Source organism: Panthera leo, chromosome D1 (assembly GCF_018350215.1).
Source record: "Panthera leo isolate Ple1 chromosome D1, P.leo_Ple1_pat1.1, whole genome shotgun sequence".
In the NCBI taxonomy this organism is placed as follows: domain Eukaryota; kingdom Metazoa; phylum Chordata; class Mammalia; order Carnivora; family Felidae; genus Panthera; species Panthera leo.
In genome coordinates, this window is record NC_056688.1 from 7,267,494 (window position 1) to 7,289,948 (window position 22,455).

At 41.8% G+C, this 22,455-nt stretch overlaps 1 protein-coding gene and 1 long non-coding RNA gene across 2 annotated transcripts in view; both read left to right on the plus strand.

Moving 5' to 3' along the window:
• Positions 1 to 3,189: 3,189 nt before the first annotated feature.
• Positions 3,190 to 4,541, plus strand: LOC122201110. The gene is made up of 3 exons (XR_006194082.1): positions 3,190 to 3,296; positions 3,665 to 3,773; positions 4,517 to 4,541. It is a non-coding gene; the product is annotated as an uncharacterized LOC122201110 (long non-coding RNA).
• Positions 4,542 to 10,104: 5,563 nt separating this feature from the next.
• The window catches only part of DDX10 (DEAD-box helicase 10), a 272,994-nt gene continuing 260,643 nt past the window's right edge, over positions 10,105 to 22,455 (plus strand). The window contains exons 1-3 of the mRNA XM_042907262.1: positions 10,105 to 10,373; positions 20,778 to 20,838; positions 21,828 to 21,958. Of these exons, the coding sequence (XP_042763196.1) occupies positions 10,188 to 10,373; positions 20,778 to 20,838; positions 21,828 to 21,958 (378 nt within the window). The 5' untranslated portion in view covers positions 10,105 to 10,187. The remainder of the gene's footprint in view (positions 10,374 to 20,777; positions 20,839 to 21,827; positions 21,959 to 22,455) is intronic.

The window sequence follows — 22,455 nt, forward strand, 5'->3', positions numbered from 1 at the left end:
CGGCCCTTCTACTGAAGAATTCAGACTTCACAATGAGAGGCTGCTTAGAGAGCTTCTCCTTCCCCAAAACTTTGTAGTAGCCTGATTGCACCATGTCAGGGAAGATGCAGCTCCAGTCTTGTTTTTGGCAGCTTTTACCAGTGTCTGCTCACTGACCAAGGTCCACGGTCTATCAGTTGATTCTTCTTTAAGTGGCAATGCCTCATACCAACTTTTCCAAAGTAACGTGGGTGATATCTGTCGAGGTTGATCCTGTGGTGATACATGCCACCAGCACTACCCTGGTGTCCTAGATGTTTCCGGTACTTGCTAGTAATTACTCCTCCCCACACCCTGGCCAAAGCCACAAGGGCATTTTTTCAGATCTTCATCTCGAGAACCTGGTGGGGGTTCATCATCCCCCATCCCCCCAAACTGTGGCTCCCATTCATGCTGGTGTGTACTCAGCCTCTGGCAATGCATCAGAATTATGATTCAAGAGTTCCTATTGGGGGCGCCTGGGTGGCTCAGTCGGTTAAGCGTCGGACTTAGGCTCAGGTCACGATCTCGCGGTCCGTGAGTTCTAGCCCCGCGTCGGGCTCTGGGCTGATGGCTCAGAGCCTGGAGCCTGCTTCCGATTCTGTGTCTCCCTCTCTCTCTGCCCCTCCCCCACTCATGCTCTGTCTCTCTCTGTCTCAAAAATAAATAAACTTAAAAAAAAAATTAAAAAAAAAAAAAAGAGTTCCTATTAGCATATGGCTCCAGCAGCTTCTGTTCCTGGTAGGCAAATGTTGGCTGTGATTCTCTGGATTTGTTTCTTTTTCTGGATTTCAGGCTGGCAGTTAGCCCTGCAAAATCAGTTTTCTGGTGGGTCCAAGAAAAGTAATTGATTTTCACTTTGTCCAGGTTTTGTGTGTGTGTGTGTGTGTGTGTGTGTGTGGTAAAAATGGGAGTGGTAACATCCAAGCTCATTACATGTTAGAGGTGAACTGGCAATCTCCTGCTAAAGATGCAGAAATATATGGAAATAGCACATAAGTAGTGGACAATTAGATTTAAGATTATCTTAAATAACTGGGGCACCTGGGTGGCTCGGTCGGTTGAGCGACTGACTTCAGCTCAGGTCATGATCTCACGGTTTATGAGTTCGAGCCCCGTGTCGGGCTCTGTGCTGACAGCTCAGAGCCTGGAGCCTGTTTCAGATTCTGTGTCTCCCTCTCTCTCTGCCCCTCCCCCACTCACGCTCTGTCTCTCTCTGTCTCAGAAATAAATAAACATTAAAAAAAATTTTTTAAAGATTATCTTAAATAACCAAACTCAGTCTTATGTTAGAGATTAAAAAATTGACCCCAGTTGAAGATAAACTACAATTTTTGAAGATCCTAATTTTTCCTGGAATGGAATAGATGGAGGGTGTTCAGTGATAAAATAGATGAAAATTATAGATGTCTTGCAGTGCCACAAACTGGGATACGATACCTGGACAAATCATTTAATCTCTCGTAGCTTCAAGTTTTCTTATCTAAAAAATGGGTTGTATAAGGCTTAGAGATAATGTTTGTGATGAATCTAGCAATGCCTAGGACTTACTAGATGCTCAGTAAATGTTAGCAATTACTTTTAATTGAAAAAGAAGTGGTGGAAGAAATACTCCAAAAGTATTGCAGAGAATGTGAGGAGTATTAGTAAACCATGTTCTTAAAGCTCAACATTGTAAAGCAGATAAACTGACCAGGAAACCACCTGGTTGGTGGCTATAAAAACCCAGGCTGAAGTCTATCTAACCCCAAGGGAAAGCTAGCATATGATCCTAGACTGCCATCTGCTGGCCTATGATCAACTGAAAAGAACAATCTGGAAGTTCCAATTCCTCAAGTGGAAATAGTGATGACAGTTCAGTTTCTCTCAGACAAATGATTGGGGTATGAGTTTTGAGCTATTTTTACTGGTAGACCTCTTTATCAGAATCCTTGTGTGTGAGAGCCACAGTAATTTTTATTGATAACATTGGTAAGTAGAGATGATTTTGTTAGGGTTATGCTTACGAGTATTATCTATGGCTCAAATGTGAATCAAGGGCATATGGAGACTTTATTCACTACTATTTTCCCTTTACATGTTAATCTTTCATAGTTTTATTATGGTATAATTTTACTGGCATTAAACTGGAACTGATTCAAATATATAATAAATTGTAATCAGCTTCAACTGTTATGATTAATTATAATCTATTAGACCAGAGGTTCCCAAAAGGCAATCTGCAGACCAGCTGATCTGGCTGATTGCATCAGAATTGGCTCGCCTCTGTTTTATATTTGCAGAATCAGAATATTTTTGGGTAATGCTGAGAGAGTGCCATTTTAAAAAACACTCCTGATGTGATTCTCAGGAAGCTACCTTTAGAGACTATTCTACTAGATTATGAGCTCCTTGAGTCAGGGACAATTTCTTATCATTTTTGTATTTTTGAGGCTTAACAATATCAAGCACACTATAAGACACTTACAAAAACCTAGATAGGTGAATGAACACACGTGTGCATAGATAAACTAATGGATTTGTGACTCCACACAGCAGTTAGCAACACAGCAGTGGTGGTAGGATAGAACCTCTGGGCTTTCTAGTTTACCTGTGCTAGCCAATTAGGGAAGTATACTTTTGTTGTTCTTGTTCTTGACAATTTCAGAGAGGTTACACTCGGGGATTAAGGTGATTGCATGCTGGCCCTGCCAAGTTCTGGAGGGTATGAGTTGAAGAAGATCGAAATAATCAAAGCTGCAATCTCTAAAATTTCATGAAGGTATTGATTATATTCTAAGAATGATTTCAGACTGAATATAGTAATAAGGCAGAAAGAAACAAAGAGGAATCTTCTTATTTGAATAAACATATGCTTTGTTATATTATTAATTTTTTTCAATAAAAAAGTCAACAAATAGCTGAATTGATTTACCGAAAATTATTTGTCGTTTTTGCATGACAAGAGGACTTGGATGAGTCATGTTTTAGCTTCTTGAGGTCAAGTTATTCAGATCTTGCAGGATAAACAGTATTTAATTTCAGTAAAAATGTAAAGAGGCAGGTACAGGGTGGAGAGCTGAGAAACTTAAACAAAGAACTATTCATGAAGAGGTCTTTTGTGTGGCTGGGGAAAAAATGGACCCTGTAGAGGCAAAAAAAAATTTTCCTTTTTCACTCTAGGTTCTTGGGCTGATCTAATAATTAAATTGACACAAGACAGATTAACAAGAGAAAAACAAATTTAATTCTCACATATGAAAGTTTATAGAACTATGCGACTGGAAGAAGTCACCAAGGTAGGCAGCTTGTGTATCTTTCAGACAAAGAAACAATACATTTGTGAAGAATTGACAAGACATCTGGCTGATGTTACTAAATTAGTACAGAAGTAACAGGTTTTATTTACAAAGCCTTCTTAGCCTTGAATTCCCTTCTCTCTGGTGATAGGGATATCTGTCTCCTTTCTCCCTGGTACAAGAAGAGTGCCTTTCACGTGGGAGATTTATTTCCAGCTTTCAGGAACTCAAAGGACAGAGTGTTTTTATAATGGCTTTTTCTTAAGTAATTTCAATTTAAAATAATTAATATGCTAAAGTGGCCTATTTGGGGGTGTAGCAGGATTCTCGCACAGAAAGTCCTGACACCGAGGCTTTATAATTTCCAGGAAACAACTTTATTTGCAGCGGCACTGCTCAGTTGTGTTCCCACCCAAAGAACTGAGCACCGAACGTCACGTGGCAGAGTTTTTCTATTTCTTTGTCTCCCCATATATGGTAGGTAACACATTAACATGTAGTCTGATTAAGTAGTCTCCGTTTACAAGGTCATGAGGGATGTTGTCACGCAGGCGGATAGCCAGGTTACCTTGAAGTTTTCTCTCCCTTTTTTTCTCTCTCCTTAGGGAGGGGACCCTACCACAGGGGCAGCCTGCCCTGAATCCCATCAACCCATAACATTTAACTCTTAAAACATAACTTAGTAAATTGATCAGATTTGTTTAAAAAAAAAAAAAGGAAAGAAAAAAACCCCTCTGATTCTTCAGTCAAAACCAACAAGGTTCCAGAAGTGCATTACCTATCACAATAATTTAGCAATTTTAAGGTAATTATTTATTAATTACCTAATTCCTTGTTTTTATGCAATGTCATTAGGCAAAAATAACCACTGTTAAAATTTTAGCAGTTTTCTTATATGTATTCTTTTGTAAGGGTTAAATTGTAGTGTAGGGCTAACGCTTAGCTTGAAAAATAACAGCTTTGTGTTGATACTGAAGGTTAAGAGATAACAGCCTTGCTTTACTCTTGTAAACTACGCCTCATACTCTTGTAAATTAGGCTTCACCAATTAAGGAAACAAAAGTTCAAAGAAAAGAGCATCAGAGGCAGGGTCAAAGGAGATCCACTGGTTGCAACTTAGAGGCAGAAAGTCTAAAATAAACACATCATTAGGCAATTGTTTCTAACTCATCTGGCAACTATTTCTGACTCATCTGGAAACTTCTTTGTTCTATTCCCAGGTGATGATAAAACGATGTGATCGGCTATAAAAACTCTGTACCCCGGCTGTTCGGGGCCGCACTTTTATCAAGAGTGTTGGTCCCCTTCGGTCTGCCTTGCCTCTCATTGTAATAAACTTTGTTGTGACTGTCACTGGTGCCCGTAGCATTCTGTTTCAGGAGTGGTGTGGATGCAACACTTTCAAAGTTTTACAAAATTGGAGATAAAATACAAAGCTATTATATAATTTCTTAGTAGACATCAGAAAAATGATTTTAAAACTTAATGGAATCAGAAGACAAAACAGAAGATGTTACCATAGAGGGAAATGATATAATATTATTTGAATTGAATATATTTTTTTGGAGAAAATATAGGGAATATTAGAAAAAAAGATAGTGATTGCACAGAATGTAGAACTGAAAGGGGAAGTGTCAATCATGATGAATTTAAATAAAAACTGGAAGAGGAAAAAAAAATTGAATGTACATTTGTATCACATGTATTTTCTCCTAAATCAGGTACATGGTTGTATAACCTGAATATTAAAGAAGTCATTTTTGTTGGAAATTGCCTGTCATAAGCAAGAAGTCTAAATTAAAAAAACAAAACAAAACAGCACAAGTGGAAGCTTTGTGAACTTTGTTTTTACATAAACTCAAACAATGAAAAATTACCGGCTTTTACTGTACCTTGAGTGATTCTGTATTTTTTTTTAATACTGTCAATGAATGAAAAAAATCAGGTTTAAAATGCAAATGGGTGCAAAAAATGGCATTTATCATATATGCTCAGAAGCAGAAGAAAATGAAAAGTAACGTCACCCAACTGTTAAGCATTCAGAATTGAAATCTGATTTGAAAATTATTATGTATGTAACCGTTGGTGAGGTAGAATAAAGAGTATTTAAAGGGTAAAATATAGGGGCACCTGGTGGCTCAGTCGGTTGAGCATCCAATTCTTGATTTCAGCATGGGACATGATGCCAAGATCATGGGATTGAGCCCTGCATGGAGCCCTGAGTGGAATCCCCTGTCGGGCTTTGCACTGAGCATGGAGCTTGCTTGCTTAAGATTGTATTTCTTTCTCCCTCTGCCCCTCTGACCGTTTGTGCTCTCTATCTTTCAATTATAATCAAGAAAGGGTAAAATATAAAACCAAATAATTACACTATCATAGATGCACTGAATGAAATCATTTGAATAAGGCAAGATACACTAAGTATTGCTTAATTATCTTAGGTCTGATCTCCGTAAGCCCCAGGTAGAACAGTTAACATGAGATTTGTGGCTTTCTAAAGTCTAATATTTTTGCATATGAACATAGATATCATTCAGCAAATGACATAACTGAAAGAAGATGAGATCTACATATTTGGTAGACAATTTACAAACAGAACAGAATCCAAAATAATGTGAGGGGAAGAGATCTCTGTGACTTGGGAAGATGCTCTCTTCTTCTCATGACATCATGTTAGCACGTTGGCCAAAGCAAAAAGCAATAAAGGGTTTACTGAAGACTGAATTCAAAGTAAATGCTCAAAAAGCTTTTGACAGCAATGTAAAAAATTGTGGGGAAAAAAATGTAACCTGACTAACGTTTGAAATATGACAGTTTTGAGGTGAAGATGTTATGTCAAGTTGAGAATGGTATCTCCTCAAAAGAAAAAGGTATCTTGTTGTTCATAGATCTGGGAAACTTAAGTGTGCTTCCAATAATAATAATAATAGTAATAGTAATAGTAATATTATTATTAATATGATAGTACTAGTAGGTTTATCAACAATTAAAAGTCAGAGATATGACAGTGCCACGATTTTGAATGAAAAAAAATAATAGATTTTGATAGAAGATCATCAAAAGTAATTCTCAATCATTCCATATCCCATGTTATACATTCCTCAAACCTAATGGTAAAAAATATACCAAAAATCTGTTTTTTATACTTTTGAAATTTTAATTCCATCCAAGAACTATAAATCTACCTTTCAGTTAATTGAAACATGGAAGGGTTTTGAAATATTAATTTCATTTTTAAATAATTTTTAATTTTTTTAAAGTTTATTTATTTTGAGAGAGAGAGCACAAGTAGGGGAGGGGCAGAGAGAGAGGGAGAGAGACAGAACCCCAAGCAGGCTCTGCCCTGTCAGCACAGAGCCTAACGTGGGGCTTGAACCCACAAACCATGAGATCATGACCTGAGCTGAAACCAAGAGTCCGATGCTCAACAGACTGAGCCACCCAGGCTCTCTGAAATATTAATTTTGAAATCATTACAAAATATATAATATGAAAGTCCATTTGAAGCCATCCCATCACTAGTATTCACTTAGAGGCAGTAAGCAATGCTCTTTTATAAATTATTGATATTTTTACAGATAAATTACCTAGATAAAGGTTAGAATACTAGCCAAAGAAATTCTTTGAAAACACCTATATTTAAATTTATTTCCTCAGTACTAATTTACATGACTATTTTGGTGTGGACATTTCATATTTTAAACCATATTTATTGAAAATAGAACATACCTATAGAAAACTACATGAGTACAAGGCCGAATGAAATAGAAGTATTTAAGGCAAACATTCTTATAACAACTACCAACATCATCATTCTTTGAGCTCTTCTTTATTTTCTGGCACCTCGAGTTATTCTGTACTTTCTCTGGCCCAGGCCTGGAATTAGCTGTGTCTACAAAGATCTCTGGTTCATTTGATTGGGGAAAAATGGCATTTATAAACTGAGATTTGGGGGACGGTTGTGCTCATCACTACTGGAGTATTATTGCTTTCTCAAACAAGATAATCTTTTTTGAAAAAGTTTCAAAGTACAGAAAGAATATAATGGTCTCTCCACAGTTTTAGAGACATATGTAATTTGGAGAATTATGATGATGAACAATCACAACTATGTAAAAATTTACAGTAGAAAGTGATGAATAATATTAAGTAACTGATGAATAATATTAGGTAGATTTCGAGGTACAAGGAACAAATATTACACTTCACCACCCACCAAATTTTAGTATAGTTGCTCTCTGGACTGAAGTTTTGCCTATATTTGTAGTAGGAGTTACCAGGCACATTTCCAAAACTTTTTTTAGCTCTTCAGGAGCTTGCTGAATATTTGTTGGTATTGGAGAACATAGAGTGTCAATATTAATATGCTGTAAAAACTATTTAATGTCCTCAACGTCATAACTGAAAGCCTGCCCTGGACTCATTTCTACAGAAAACAAGGTATTGTAGCAAATAAGCATGGAAAACACCATGAAGGTGTCATTTTATGCAATCAAGATATGAGCTATTTGTATTACAAATTATTCCATCCTAATGACTTTGGAATGTGAGATTGAGTTCTTTATTGTGATTAGATTTTTAATTTTCTATTATTTTGTGTTAAAAAGTTGATTTACATAACAAAATGACTTCTATTAAGAGTTCTGTTTCACTCTCTGTACAGTTCTTGTTCTTGTTCACGGGTAACAACGCCTTATGTTTCCAAAAATGTTAATAATGATTTCTTTTGAAGATTTCTTTTTTTTTCTTTTGGTTTATTAGTTTTAGATTCCAACTTTTAAGTTAAAGGATTTCCTCAAACATTTGGTGGTCTTTGGTTATTCTTTCACATTTGAGTAAGGATGATTAGAAATGACAAGTGTGTAGAAGAAGTTATTAACTGGTGGGTTCACTGAAGACACAGGGGGAGCTTAGCAACCCACCATTGCTTTGGCGGCTGCCTAAATGCCATTACGTCCCGGTCTTTCTCTTAGGCCAGTTTTCCTAGAGATCTAGAGATGACCGTTCAGTTTTTTTTGCCTGAGGTGTATATGTAGCCGGTTGCTTTAGCTTTAGAAGAGTGACTGTGAGAGTTGGGACCCTCATTTGTTGTGTATAGACACTTAAAAGAAATTAAGAACAATTTTTAAAACTGTGATAAGATACAGGGGTGGCTGGGTGGCTCAGTCAGTTAAGCGACTGACTTCAGCTCAGGTAGTGACCTCATCCTTTGTGAGTTTGAGCCCCTTATTGGGTTCTCTGCTGTCAGTGAGGAGAACGCTTGGGATCCTCTGTCACACCACCCTCTCTGCCCCTCCCCTGCTTATTCTGTCCAGAAAGAAAGAAAGAAAGAAAGAAAGAAAAATTGTGGTAACATAAAAATAAAATTTGCCTCTTAAACCATTTCTGGGTGTATCACCGTTCTGTGGCATTAAGTACATTTGCATCATTGTGCTACTAGTCAGTCTCCCAGAGATGTTTTCATCTTACTAAACAGAAACTCTATACCCATTAAACAGGAACTCCCCATTTTCTCCTCACCCTGGCCTCTGGCACCTCTGATTTTGACTACCCTAAGTATCTCAGATAAATGGATTCATACGGGATTTTTTCTTTTGTGACTGTCTGATTTCACTTACCATAATGTCCTCCAACTTCATCCACATGGGAACATTGTCAGAATTCCCTTTGTTTTGAGGGCTCAGTATTATCCACTATTCCTGGATGGACACATGGGTGGTTTCCACCTTTTGGATATTAGGAATAATGTTGTTATGAATGTGGGTATGCAAACATCTCTTTCAGATGCTGCTTTCAACTCTTTCTTGCATATCCAGAAATAGAAGTATTGGATCATATGGTCATTCTATTTTGAATTTTTTGTGGATGTGTATGTATTTTTAAATAGCCTCCCTTTATAAAGCTTTACCCTCCACCATATCTAGTGACCTTGGGTTGGGGGAGGAGATTTTCCAGTTCACAGCCCCACTTCCCCAACCACTTTCTGTCTGGGGAGTGGGCATGTGTTGGGGGGTAGTCATCAGGCTACGCGGGTTTAAAAAATAATTTGAAGGTGCGAACACTCTACATGTCAGCTTTGAACCTACTGTTGTCCACGCTACAGCTGTGCCCCCACCACCATCCAGTGTATACCTATGCGCACTCTAGGTAAATGTGTCAAAAAACTAATTCACTGAAGGCCAATTCACTTAAAATGATTTATTGCAAATAACTTTGTTTTTAATTCTTTTAGTTTTCATTTTGCCTTCATAGCAAATTCAGTTCGACTATGCTTCAGCTCGCTGCTGCAGCAGCAACTGAGTCTGAAGGGCCGGAAAAAAGGGAAAACCTAGAGGGACAGTAGAATATAGAATAATCATTTTTTTATTCCTAGGTTGGTACTCTGCAGAGGAATATTTGATTTTTGGGCAAATCTTTCAGCTCCCTGGGCCGAAATACGCAAAAAGGGGGATCACAACTGTAACTCAGATTGAGCACGTGTGCCCGTGTGTGCGTGCCTACGCGCACGCTCGCTCACGCTTTGCCAAGGTAAACCCAGGGCAAGCGTGTATTAACAGCCAAAAAGTGTTAAGCGTGTGACGTCACCATAGTAACAGCAACCGTGCGCATGCGTCCATTTAAAGGGCCGGCGTGCTCCTGGCGCCGCTAGCCCCGCCTTCTTCCTCAGACCGCTCCGCCCTGCGGAATCCAAGTCGCCAATCACCGCCCACTTTTTCCTTGCAGTCCAAGGCGCGTGCCCCGGTTTCAAAAGCTCGGGGGCGGGCTCTGGGTTTCGCGCACGCGCCGTCTCCCTCTCCCCCACGCTGGTTCCGCGTCTCCTCAGAACCGTGCCTCCGCCTGGCCTGAGGTGTCTCGTGTCTGGGGGCGGTCTGGGCTGTCGCCGCCGCCGCGATGGGCAAAACTGCCGACTGTCGGGGCCCGGAAGGCCGGCCCGACCCGGTGCGGAGCTTCAACCGTTGGAAGAAGAAACACAGCCACAAGCAGAGCCAAAAGAAGCAGTTGAGGAAGCAGCTGAAGAAGCCCGAGTGGCAGGTGGAGCGCGAGAGTATCAGCCGCCTCATGCAGAACTACGAGAAGGTGGGGCGGGGGCGCGGGGTGGGCGGGCCGCGGGGCTGGGGGGTACCTGCGGCGGCCGGCCACCTATCCCGGGGGGCACGCCGTCGGTCCACGGGGCTGCAGAAGGGAGGCGGCGAGAGGGGCCCGGAGGAGGCCCCACGGGGGGTCACCTGGGTGCCGCAGACCCGGCCGGTGGACCGTCCGGGCCGCTCTTCTGCGCGTCACGCCGTTCCTGATGAAGTGATGGGAATGCACTTCGGAGTAAGGAGAGGAGTAGTGAAACAGTTACTCTAATACTCACAATAATACCCACCACGGTGGTGGGAATCATGACACCTAGATTTGGAGCCGCTAACCCATCCATAATAATACCAATTACTTACCTGGAACTGAGGTACGGGTCGTACTCCTGTCGTACAGATGAGAACAGTGAGGCTCTGAGGAGATAAGGAGTCTGGTTTTTTTTTTTTTTTTTTTTTAATTTAAAACAATTTTTTATTAAAACAATTTTTTAATGTCTATTTTTGAGAGAGAGAAAGAGAGGCACAGAGTGTGAGAGGGGGAGGGGCAGAGAGAGCCGGAGACCCAGAATCCGAAGCAGGCCCGGGGCTCTGAGCTGTCAGCACAGAGCCCGATGCGGGGCTCGAACCCACGGACTGTGAACCCGGAGATCATGACCTGAGCCCAAGTCAGAGGCTCAAGCGACTGAGCCCCCCAGGTACCTGGGTAAGGAACCTGTTTTAAGCTCCCATGTTAGTTGGTGGTGTGCGATTGGGACCTAGACCCATGTCTTTCCAGTTCTAGAGCTTTTCCTTTAAAAAAAAAAAAAAAATTTTTTTTTAACGTTTATTTATTTATTTATTTATTATTATTTTTTTTTTAAATTTTTTTTAACATTTATTTATTTTTGAGACAGAGAGAGACAGAACATGAACAGGGGAGGGTCAGAGAGAGGGAGACACAGAATCTGAAACAGGCTCCAGGCTCTGAGCCGTCAGCACAGAGACCGACGCGGGGCTCGAACTCACGGGCCGCAAGATCGTGACCTGAGCCGAAGTCGGACGCTTAACCGACTGAGCCACCCAGGCGCCCCTAACGTTTACTTATTTTTGAGACAGAGAGAGACAGAGCATGAACAGGGGAGGGGCAGAGAGGGAGACACAGAATCTGAAACAGGCTCCAGGCTCTGAGCTGTCAGCCCAGAGCCCGACGCGGGGCTCGAACTCACGGGCCGCGAGGTCATGACCTGAGCCCAAGTCAGAGGCTCAAGCGACTGAGCCCCCCAGGTACCTGGGTAAGGAACCTGTTTTAAGCTCCCATGTTAGTTGGTGGTGTGTGATTGGGACCTAGACCCATGTCTTTCCAGTTCCAGAGCTTTTCCTTTTTTTTAAAAAAAAAATTTTTTTTTAACATTTATTTATTTTTGAGACAGAGAGAGACAGAACATGAACAGGGGAGGGGAAGAGAGGGAGACACAGAATCTGAAACAGGCTCCAGGCCCTAAGCTGTCAGCCCAGAGCCCGACGCGGGGCTCGAACTCACGGGCCGTGAGATCGTGACCTGAGCCGAAGTCGGACGCTTAACCGACCGAGCCACCCAGGCGCCCCAGAGCTTTTCCTTTTAACCGTCATGCCAGGTCTGCATCCTGCATCATCGGTCTTCGTTCATCTCGTTTTCTCTCCTTAGGTTCGTGACCCCATCCAAGAATTGACTTAGGGAAAGTTGGATTCCGGGTCTGTTTCTGGCACCTGCTACCCCACATTGTTGTTGATGTCCCCAGATGAGTATCCCTGTAGTTCCCATTTTGACCTCTTGTCCTCACTGTGCCACCCCCCCCCCCCCCTGCACTGTCAGTACCCCTTCTTCTCTTCCCCACCCCTAAATCCCTTCTGTTGGCCTTCACCCGCCTCACTCACCCTCTCAGTGATTGCCCCCTTCTAGTGAGGTATAATCAGGGGTTTAATATGTGGGACCTTTCTGGAATCATGGTCATCAAGTGTCATGCTGGTATAGCTTTCCTTTAAGCGACCCTTAGGTCAACGGTAAGATTAGATAGATAAACTTTATCTTTGTCTGGGTTAAGGTAAATGGTGATTGGATCCTGGCTTTTGACGACCAGACGAGTGACTTTGGGCAGGTTACTTATTCTGTCAGCTTCCCTTTTCTTGTCTTTAGAAGGCATAGTAATATCTATAAGTTGTTGCGAGGAGTGAGTAAGAATGCGTGTGAAGTGTTCTGCCCGATGCCCGATACACATAAATGTATTCGCTGTTAAATTATTACTACTATTGCTGATGCACAGCACTTCAAGAAACCACTGTAAACTACCGTTAGATGGCATTTTAGAGTCTTGATCTAACTAGAATTGCTTAGGGGCTATATAGTCTCAGCCCTTCTTTATCCTCTTCCCTGCTGCGTAATCCCAAGGGTTATTCCTGGGGACTGGTGACTCCTTCTTGTATTCCATCCACAGTTCTTCTGAGTTCATATTCTTTTTTTCTGACCGTGCTGGATGTTTTTACCTGAGTGTCGTAGGATCCCTTAAAAACACAAGTCCAAAACTGAGCTCATTATCTTTTATTTCTAAATTCACAGTCCTGTGTATTTGTTCCCTATTTGCCACTCTAAGAAATTATTTTCTCATAGTTCTGGAAGCCATAAGTCTGAAATCTAGTTCACTGGCCTGAAATCAAGGTATCAGCAGGGCCATACTCCCTCTGGAGGCTCTCAGGGAAAATCCCACTTCTTCTTCTTCTTTTTTTTTTTTTTTTTTTTAATGTTCATTTATTTCTGAGATAGTTGGAGACAGAGTGTGAGTGGGGGAGGGGCAGAGAGAGAGAGGGAGACACAGAATCTGAAACAGGCTCTAGGCTCTGAGCTGTCAGCACGAAGCCTGACATAGGGCTTGAAGTCATGAACTGCAAGATCATGGCGTGAGCCGAAGTTGGACGCCCAAACAACTGGGCCACCCAGACGGCCCAGAAAATCCCACCTCTTGCTTCTAGTTTCTGGTGGCTGTTTGTATTCCTTGGCTTGTGGTTGCGTTCAGTCTGTGCTTTGGATAGCTTCCCTTCTGTCCTGTGTCAAATCTACTTCTAACCATTTTATTTTTATTTATTTAAAGTTTATTTATTTATTTTGAGAGAGAAAGGGAGTGATTGGGGGAGGGGCAGAGAGAGAGGGAGAGAAAATATCCCAGGCAGGCTTCACACACTGTCCCTGTGGAGCCCAACACCTTGTTCAGTCTTATGAACCATGAGATCATGACCTGAGTCGAAATCAAGAGTCAAGTGCTTAACCCACTGAGCCACCCAGGCGTCCCTTATTTATTATTTTTATTTTATTTTATTATTGTTCTTTAAAAAATATTTATTTTGAGAGAGCGAGAGAGCAAACATGAGTATGGGAGGGACAGAGAGAGAGGAGAGAGAGAGAGGAGAGAGAGAGAATCCCAAGCAGGCTCCGCACTGTCAGTGCAGAGCCGGACATGGGGCTCAGTCTCATGAGCCATGAGATCATGACCTGAGCCGAAACCAAGAGTCAGATGCTTAACCAACTAAGCTACCCAGGTGTCCCTGTTTTCATTTTATTTGAGAGAGAGAGAGAGAGAGCAAGCATGAGCTTGCACGTGAGCAGGGAAGAGGGACAGAGGGACGGAGACAGAATCTCGAGCAGCCTCCACACTGAGCACAGAACCCAACTCAGGGCTCGATCCCATGACCCTGGCTCATGGCTGAGCCAAGATCAAGAGTCAGATGCTCAACCGACTGAGCCATCCAGGCGCCTTGTACTTCTGCACTTTTTAAATAAGGATACTTCTGATTGTGTTTAGGGCCCACTCAGATAATTGAAGATAATTGCCCATCTCAAGGTCTTTAATAATGATGTGCAAAATCACTTTTGCCATCTAAGGTAATATTCACAGTTCTGGAGGTTAGCATATGGATATACTTGGGGGCTGTTGTTTAGCCCCCCACATCCTAGCCCCACCGTGTAAGCAGACTGTCAAGCTAGAGACCTAGGAGTAATCCTAGACACTTCCCTCTCACCACTTGTACTGACATCCAGTCAGTCACGCTGATAATTTCCTCTGCCTTTTAAATTTTTTAAACTGTTACTCTGTCCCACCTGCTATGTCTTAGTTCAGGCCCCATCATCTCTTGTCTGGGTTACTACAGTAGTTATTGCTTATCATAGGGATTAGGAAGCTTTTTCTGTAAAGGACAGGATAGTAAATGATTTCAACTCTGCATGTCAGAAGGGTGGAACCACTCAACCCTGCCATTGTAACATAGAAGCTGCCATGGAAATAGTTAAACAGATGGGTATCCTGCAAAACTTCAGTGAGGAAAACTGGCTCTTAGGCCTTATTCCCTTCTACTCTGTCCTCCGTATTGCTGACAGAATGATTCTTTCCAAGATGAAAATCCAGTCATCCTATTATTGATAAAAACCCTTCCTTGACTCACAATTACTTTCAGGAAAATGGTCAGATACTTTATTAAAACATTTTTTTTAATGTTTATTTTTTTTTTGAGAGAGACAGAGCATGAGTGGGGGAGGGGCAAAGAGAGAGGGAGACACAGAATCTGAAGCAGGCTCCAGGCTCCTAGCTTTGTCAGCACAGAGCCTGATGCGGGGCTTGAACCCACGAACTGCGAGATCATGACCTGAGCCGAAGTCGGACGCTTAACCGACTGAGCCACCCTGGTGCCCCAATGGTCAAATACTTTAATGTGTCAACATGTTCTTCCCTAGTGGAAGCATAAGTTATTTGTGGTCAGGCAGACCTGGCTTAAATCTCACTCAGTTTGGGTATTGACTAGCCAGTTTCTTAATATTCCTGAGTCTCAGTTTCTTTCATTAAGCAGAGATCACTAAATGTTACAAAGCTCAAATGATGTAGCCTGTGATAGGCATACGTGAAAGAACAATTTGTAGTTTTGTGAATTGGCCTTGGTCCTTGATGCTTCTTGTCCTGGTACTTGATGTTTCCACCGTTTGCAGTGAGCACCCCCATTCTCTCACTCTAGGAATACTTGCCAGGATTTAGGATTGAAACTTCTCTTCCCAACCTCCCCAGGTAGAGTTAGGGTTGCTGTCTGTAACATTTTGTATACACTTTTGTTATAGCATTTATCACCCGGCTGTGATGATTGGTTTCTTTAACTTCTTCGTTAACTCTCCCACTAGACCATGAACTTCAAGGTCAGAAACCATGGATACACTCACCTTTTCGCTTCCCAGACACTGGTAGCACAATGGTTATCCTGGAATAGGCGCTCAGTGTTGACATGTTGTTTGGTGCATGAGGACCTTTTCCAGATTGCTTTATTCTAGTTGGTAACATCAGTCTATTCTTTTTGGTCTTTTGTTTTAATTATAATTACTAACATTTATGAAGCTTTTTACATGTTATTTTGCCATATCGTCACAGTAGACAACATCATGAGACTATTTATGTTATATGGGTGAGAAGCTTTAAGGAAGAGCAAGATTAAATAATTTCTGTAAGGTTAAGTAGCTGGTAGTGAGAAACTTCTGACTCAGGTTAGTCTAGGACTGATGCCAGACTCCAAATCACTATACTTTACTGCATTGTACTGCATGGATGTTTAAATTCTAATCTTTTCACTAAATTGAAGGAGTAGATTTTTCCTGTAAGTATTGCCATGTTTTATTATTTTTTTTTACTCATAGAAATATTTTCTTAATATTTTGTCAAGAAGGAAATGCACTGTGAATCAAATACCAGGGCTAGCCGTACTAGAATACCAGCAAAGCAGATTGTTACTGTCCAGGTAACTAAGGTTCAGACCCTCGCTACAAGCTGCCTCAGATGATAACATTTGTGCATAAAACTTTTCTTACAGTGTGTTTACAATACAGGGGTGCTGCTAGGTAGCCTCTCTGGGAAAATACTGGACAATTTGATTCAGAAACATTTTGTAACAGTTTGACAAGGCACTTGTTGAGGCCTAGGTCGTAAAAGATGGGAAAAAATACATGTCTTTGTCTCTAGGGCAGAGAGTTGGTACCTATGTACAGTGCTGTGGAGTTAGAGTGGTGTAATTATGGGGACAGAAGTTGATTTATTCTGTCCCTGCCATTTCTGGCTAGGTGAATTACAAGAATATGTTTACTCTGGGCATGCTCCCCTTCCTCCACGTGGTTGCAGTCTCAGGCCTGGCTTGTGGAGCTGAGTGTGAGCTAGATTGCAGCCCCTATACCTCAGCCTTTGTAAATTTTTTTATTTTTTTATTTTTTTAAGTAGGCTTCATCCCCAGTGTGGAGCCCAACGTGGGGTCTGAACTTATGACCCTGAGATCAAGACTTGAGCTGAGATCAAGAGTCAGACACTTAACCGACTGAGCCACAGGTGCCCCTACATGCCTTTGTGTAGGGCGCGAACCGCCCAGCAGTTTGTGGTGGCCGTGAGTGGAGCAGCTTTGAATGATGTGTTCTCCAGATAGAAAAGATGGGCAAGAACATTGTAGGTCAAGGGAGCAACACAAGGATATACAAAAAGATGTGAAAATAAGTGATGTTCTCTGAGGGGGAGATTCTCCTTGAAGTGTGGTATGTGTTCCCAAGCTGGCTCCGGGAGAAGAGGGGCAGAGGTGGATTGACAATGGTTTTGGAGACTGTAGTAGTTAGAATAATGGCCTCCTAAAGATGTCTGTAGAAACTGGAAAAAGCAAGGATATGGATTCTTTCCAATAGTCACCAGAAAGAATGGAGCCCAGCCATATACTCTAATTTTAGCTGTGTGAGATCCATTTTGGACTTCTGACTTTCAGAGTTACAAGTTAATAAATTCACATTGGTTTAAGCCACTGTTAATGGTAATTTGTTTCAGCAACCATAGGAAGTACATACAGAGGCCATGTTTAGGGACTTTATTATTTTTTTTGTGTTTTATTTAAAAAATTTTTAAAAAAATGTTTATTTTTGAGACAGAGAGAGACAGAGCGCTAGCAGGGGATGGGCAGAGAGAGAGAGAGAGAGAGAGAGACAGAATCTGAAGCAGGCTCCAGGCTCAGAGCCATCAGCACAGAGCCTGATGTCAGGCTCGAACCCATGAACCATGAGATCATGACCTGAGCTGAAGTTGGATGCTTAACCGACTGAGCCACCAAGGCACCCCCATGTTTAGAGACTTTAACCAAAAATAGTAGGCAGTCTCTGGGGGCAAGTAGAGAGCATACCCAAAGGCTGTGGAGGCTGAGACCAGGTCGGAGACTTAGTATAGTGTAGGTCTTAGATCTTCTGACAGGCAAATGCCAAAGTGGGATTAAGTGAATTGGAGATTTTTTTTTTTTTAACATTTATTCATTTTTGAGAGACAGAGCGTGAGTGGGGGAGGGGCAGAGAGAGAGAGGGAGACACAGAATCTGAAGCAGGCTCCAGGCTCTGAGCTGTCAGCACAGAGCCTGATGCGGGGCTTGAACTCCTGGAACATGAGATCATGACCTGAACTGAAGTTGGACGCTTAACCGACTGAGCCACCCAGGTGCCCCAGTGAATCGGAGATTTATTGGGGGGAAGTGTCTGTGCAAGTGAAAGAGAAGGAACAGAAATAGGGAAAGGAGGGAGTTGGAGGAGCCATAGGAAGAGACTCAGGCTGCAGCACAGTCTAAGAAAGCTTCTGTTGATGGGGCGTCCTAGAGCCACCGTTGCCCATTAAGGGAATCTCCTGTCCTGCAGGAAGTCTCTGGTTGTCCTGCTGCTAGGGAAGAATGGTGCTATCACTGGTAGATCTGGAGGACCGACCGCTGCTGGGGAGTCAGGACTGAGTGGCTTATCCCTAAGGCCACCCTGTAGGGGTGTGTGTTGGGGGTTCTGAGGGAGAGTTGGGGATTGAAGCTTGTTGAGAGAGGTTGGAGATCTTTGTTTCAGTTCCCCTGTTGTCACTGCTGCTGAATGACTCCATCTGTGCACCTGGGATTCTTTTAGACTTGCTTTGAATCAGCTAGTGCTGTATAGGAACCCTGCATTCTAATGTAATTTCCCCCCTATAGTCAATTAGAATTTGGGCTGGCTTGAGGCGGATTGCTTTTCTTGTCGTGACTGCAGTGGGTGGAGCATTCCAGGATGTTCTTACACTTACTTTCTTCTCCGGCTTTGAGGATGTGGAAGCGTTATTTGCTTTTGTGAGAAACATGAGTAGTGAGAAGAGAGTTGCAAGAAGTATAGGAGGTAGTTGAGTGGTGTCCACCCTGCTTTTCCTTCCGCCCCCTCCAGCTTTCCCTGGAAAGCTGATGAGAAGTCTGGGACAAATACTGTCACTGGAAAATTGTTTTCTGATTTCAGAAGAGTGATACAGATTTCAGAGGGAGTGTGAACATTGGAAGACAGGAGTGATTTTTTAAGAAAAGAAATATCTGAAGGGAAGGGGAGAAAATGTTATTTTGTTTGTAGGACCCATAGCAGACTCTGTGACTTCTAATTATTCCTTGGATTGTAACAGAGTTTTCTTTTTAAAAAAATTTTTTTTAACGTTTATTTATTTCTGAGACAGAGAGAGACAGAGCGTGAGTGGGGGAGGGGCAGAGAGAGAGGGAGACACAGAATCTGGAACAGGCTCCAGGCTCTGAGCTGTCAGCACAGAGCCCGATGAGGGGCTCGAACTCACGGACCGTGAGATCATGACCTGAGCCGAAGTCGGACGCTTAACGACCAAGCCACCCAGGCGCCCCTAACAGAGAGTTTTCTAGAACAGACTTGACAACCGTTTTCTGTAAAGGGCCAGATAGTCAATATTAGGCTTTGTGGGCCACATGACCTGTGTCACAACGGCATAAGCAACACGTAAATGAGTGGTTGTAGCTGTGCTCCAGGTTAACTGTTTGCAAGAAGAAGCAGCAGGTGGATTGGGCCATAGTTTGACTCCTGTTCTAGTTCATGAGTTGAGTACAGATTTCCTTCTGTTTCTTTGACTTTTTTCTAAGAAAATGTTGTAAATGTTTATGGCTGATAAAGTGCTGGAACCGTTTTCATTTTTCCAGACTTTCCATTTAGGAGGGTTGACAGACTAGAGGGAGATGTGTAGCATTTCCTTGGAGTGGCCCGCTGTGCCCGGGCTGTGTCTCTGGTGGAGGATGAAGGTGTGTTGCCCGTCTGGCTCCTTCTGTAGGCATTCTGTTCTTTGTGAAAACAGCTTTTTAGCTGATTGTACCACAAGTGCACATGTGGACTTCACCTAATTTTAATGCTGTGTTTGGGAGATTGACCTTCTAATTGGGAGGTCAGTTGGCCTAATTTTAATGTTGTGTTTGGGAGATTGACCCCTTGATGGGACAAGATGTTCTAATGAACTTTTCTCTCTCTCATGTGAGTGTACTGATTACTCCTCTTTACTGTTCTCTGGAATGATTTGTGGGAATCAAGGCAATGTTTTAATGCTTGTGTTTGCAGCATGTGAGAACAGAGACTAACCATATCTGGGCTGCTTTAAGAATCTTGGAGAAGATGATGTGTAGACTGTAAAATGAAATAAAAGCTGTCATCCCTTTACTGCCTGGAGTATAATTTAAATAAATGAACCTTACAAATGCAACTTTTCCCTTTTGTGAATCATGAATAATTTGGCAGTGTATTCCCAGATCTGAACAGGAGTTCCTGCTTTCAGCATCTGTAATAAAATAATTCTCCTGAGTAACCGAAATGAAATTCAGAAAATTGGGTTTATGCTAATGAAGAACATCAGTAATGAACATTTAGATAATGTAAAGTTAAAGGGCAAAATGTTACTTATTGTGGCTTCAAAGCATGACAGAGACATTTCCTCTGGTTATTGTTAAATAATGCCCCCTCCTTTGCTATACCCCCGAATGAGGAGTTGTCTGGTTGGATTTTGCATGCCATTGACTTATGGTTAAAACTTGAAAAGGTTTGTGATAACAAGATACATTTCTCCAATTAAGTTCAATCATTTCTCCAAAGTGTGTAAGTAGAAATATTCTCATTGTGCTCTGTGGCATAGAGTCCCTTTGCTCCTTATTTCTTAAACTGATATTCCTTGAAGGATGGTCTGAAGGTAAAGTTTCTTCCTAAAATTGATGTGCTGTTGACCTACCATATTCTTAGAGGTGAAGGAGGGTGGTGGTGGTGGTGATGGTTGTGTGTGTGTGTGTGTGTGTGTGTGTGTGTGTGTGTGTTGAATGAATGAGGTGTTTTTATTTTTAAACCAATTTAAATTGTTACAAGTTTATATTTTTGATTCATGATAACTTCCTTATGGTGTATTTCCTTCTAGAAGGAACATTGGTTTTTAATTAGTAGTGATGATTGAATTCAATCCTGTAGTACCAAGAATTAGCTGGACAGCACAATGTAGACAAAAAATGGTTTTGTTGTAAGACAAATGAATTATATAGTATGTTATTTTACCTTAGCTGAACAGTCTCCTTGTTCTTTTTTCAGATAAATGTAAATGAAATTACAAGATTTTCAGATTTCCCTTTGTCCAAAAAAACATTAAAAGGTAGGAGGATGGTAATCTTGGGACATGTTGTTGGATTTCTTGATGTTTTTTATAAACAGAAAAATATTTATAGTATTTAACCTGAAAAAGATCATTTTGGCAAATAATTTTGATATCTTGAAGCTTTAACACCAGGAAACAATATTAATTCATTTGAGTTTTACTGATGTGTCATTCTCATCTCCTTTCTGGACTGGTTAAAGAGCAGTAGTGAAAAAACAAGATGCCATAGCCTGTCAGGAATTAAAATAAAATCCAATTATGTTAGTTAAAATGAACAAGAAAACAAAAGTGATGTCTTTTATATTAGTGTGTCAGGGCCACCAGAACAAAATCCCACAGACTGGGGGGCTTAGAAGAAATTAATATTCTCACAGTTATGGAGGCTGGAAGTCCAAAGATGGAGTTGTTGGCAGGTTTAGTTTCCTTTGAGAGCCATCGTGGAAGGGATTGTTCCAGAACTCTCTCCTTGGCTTGCAGATGATGACTCTCTTGTGCATCTTCATGTGGTTGTTCCTCTGGGCAGTCATACCATTGGTATCTCTTTTGTGTCCAGATTTCCCCTTGTGAGGACACCAGTCACATCAGATCAAGGCTCATTTGAACTTAATCATCACTTCAAAGGCCCTCTTTTTTTTTTTTTTTTTTTTTTAGTGTTTATTTTTGAGACAGAGAGACAGCATGAGCAGGGGAGGGGCAGAGAGAGAGGAAGACAGAATCTGAAGCAGGCTCCAGGCTCTGAGCTGTCAGCACAGAGCCTGACATGGGGCTCGAACTCACAAACTGCAAGATCATGACCTGAACAAAGTTGGACGCTTAACCGACTAAGCCATCCAGGCACCCCAAAGGGCCTCTTTCTGAATACGGTCACAGTCAAAGGTACTGGGTGTTAGGCTTCAATGTAGGAATTTTAGGGGGCGCCGTTCAGTCCGTACTACTGTTTTGTAGGAGTTTTCTACAGTATCACTTTCCTCCCTTCTACACGGCAGGTTTGCAAGAAGCCCAGTACCGTTTGGTAACTGAGATACAGAAGCAGACTATTGGATTGGCTTTGCAAGGGAAAGATGTTCTTGGAGCTGCCAAGACAGGATCTGGCAAGACTTTGGCTTTCCTTGTTCCAGTAAGTAGTTTATTCATACTGGGTCAGGTCCTCTATTACGTGATTTTATTTTACTTATTTTCTTATTTATTAATTTAAACAAATGTTTGTTTTTGAAAGAGAGAGAGACAGAGTGTGAGTAGAGGAGGGGGAGAGAGACAGGAAGATACAGTTGTTTTTTTTTTTTTTTAATTTTTTTTTTTTAACGTTTTATTTATTTTTGAGAGAGAGAGACAGAGCATGAACGGGGGAGGGGCAGAGAGAGAGAGAGAGAGACACAGAATCGGAAGCAGGCTCCAGGCTCTGAGCCATCAGCCCAGAGCCCAACGCGGGGCTCGAACTCACGGACCGCGAGATCGTGACCTGAGCTGAAGTCGGACGCTTAACCGACTGAGCCACCCAAGCGCCCCAGGGAGACACAGTTTTGAATCAGGCTCCAGGCTCTGAGCTGTCAGCACAGAGCCCAGTGCAGACCTTGAACCCACAGACCGTGAGATCATGACCTGATCGTGATCAAA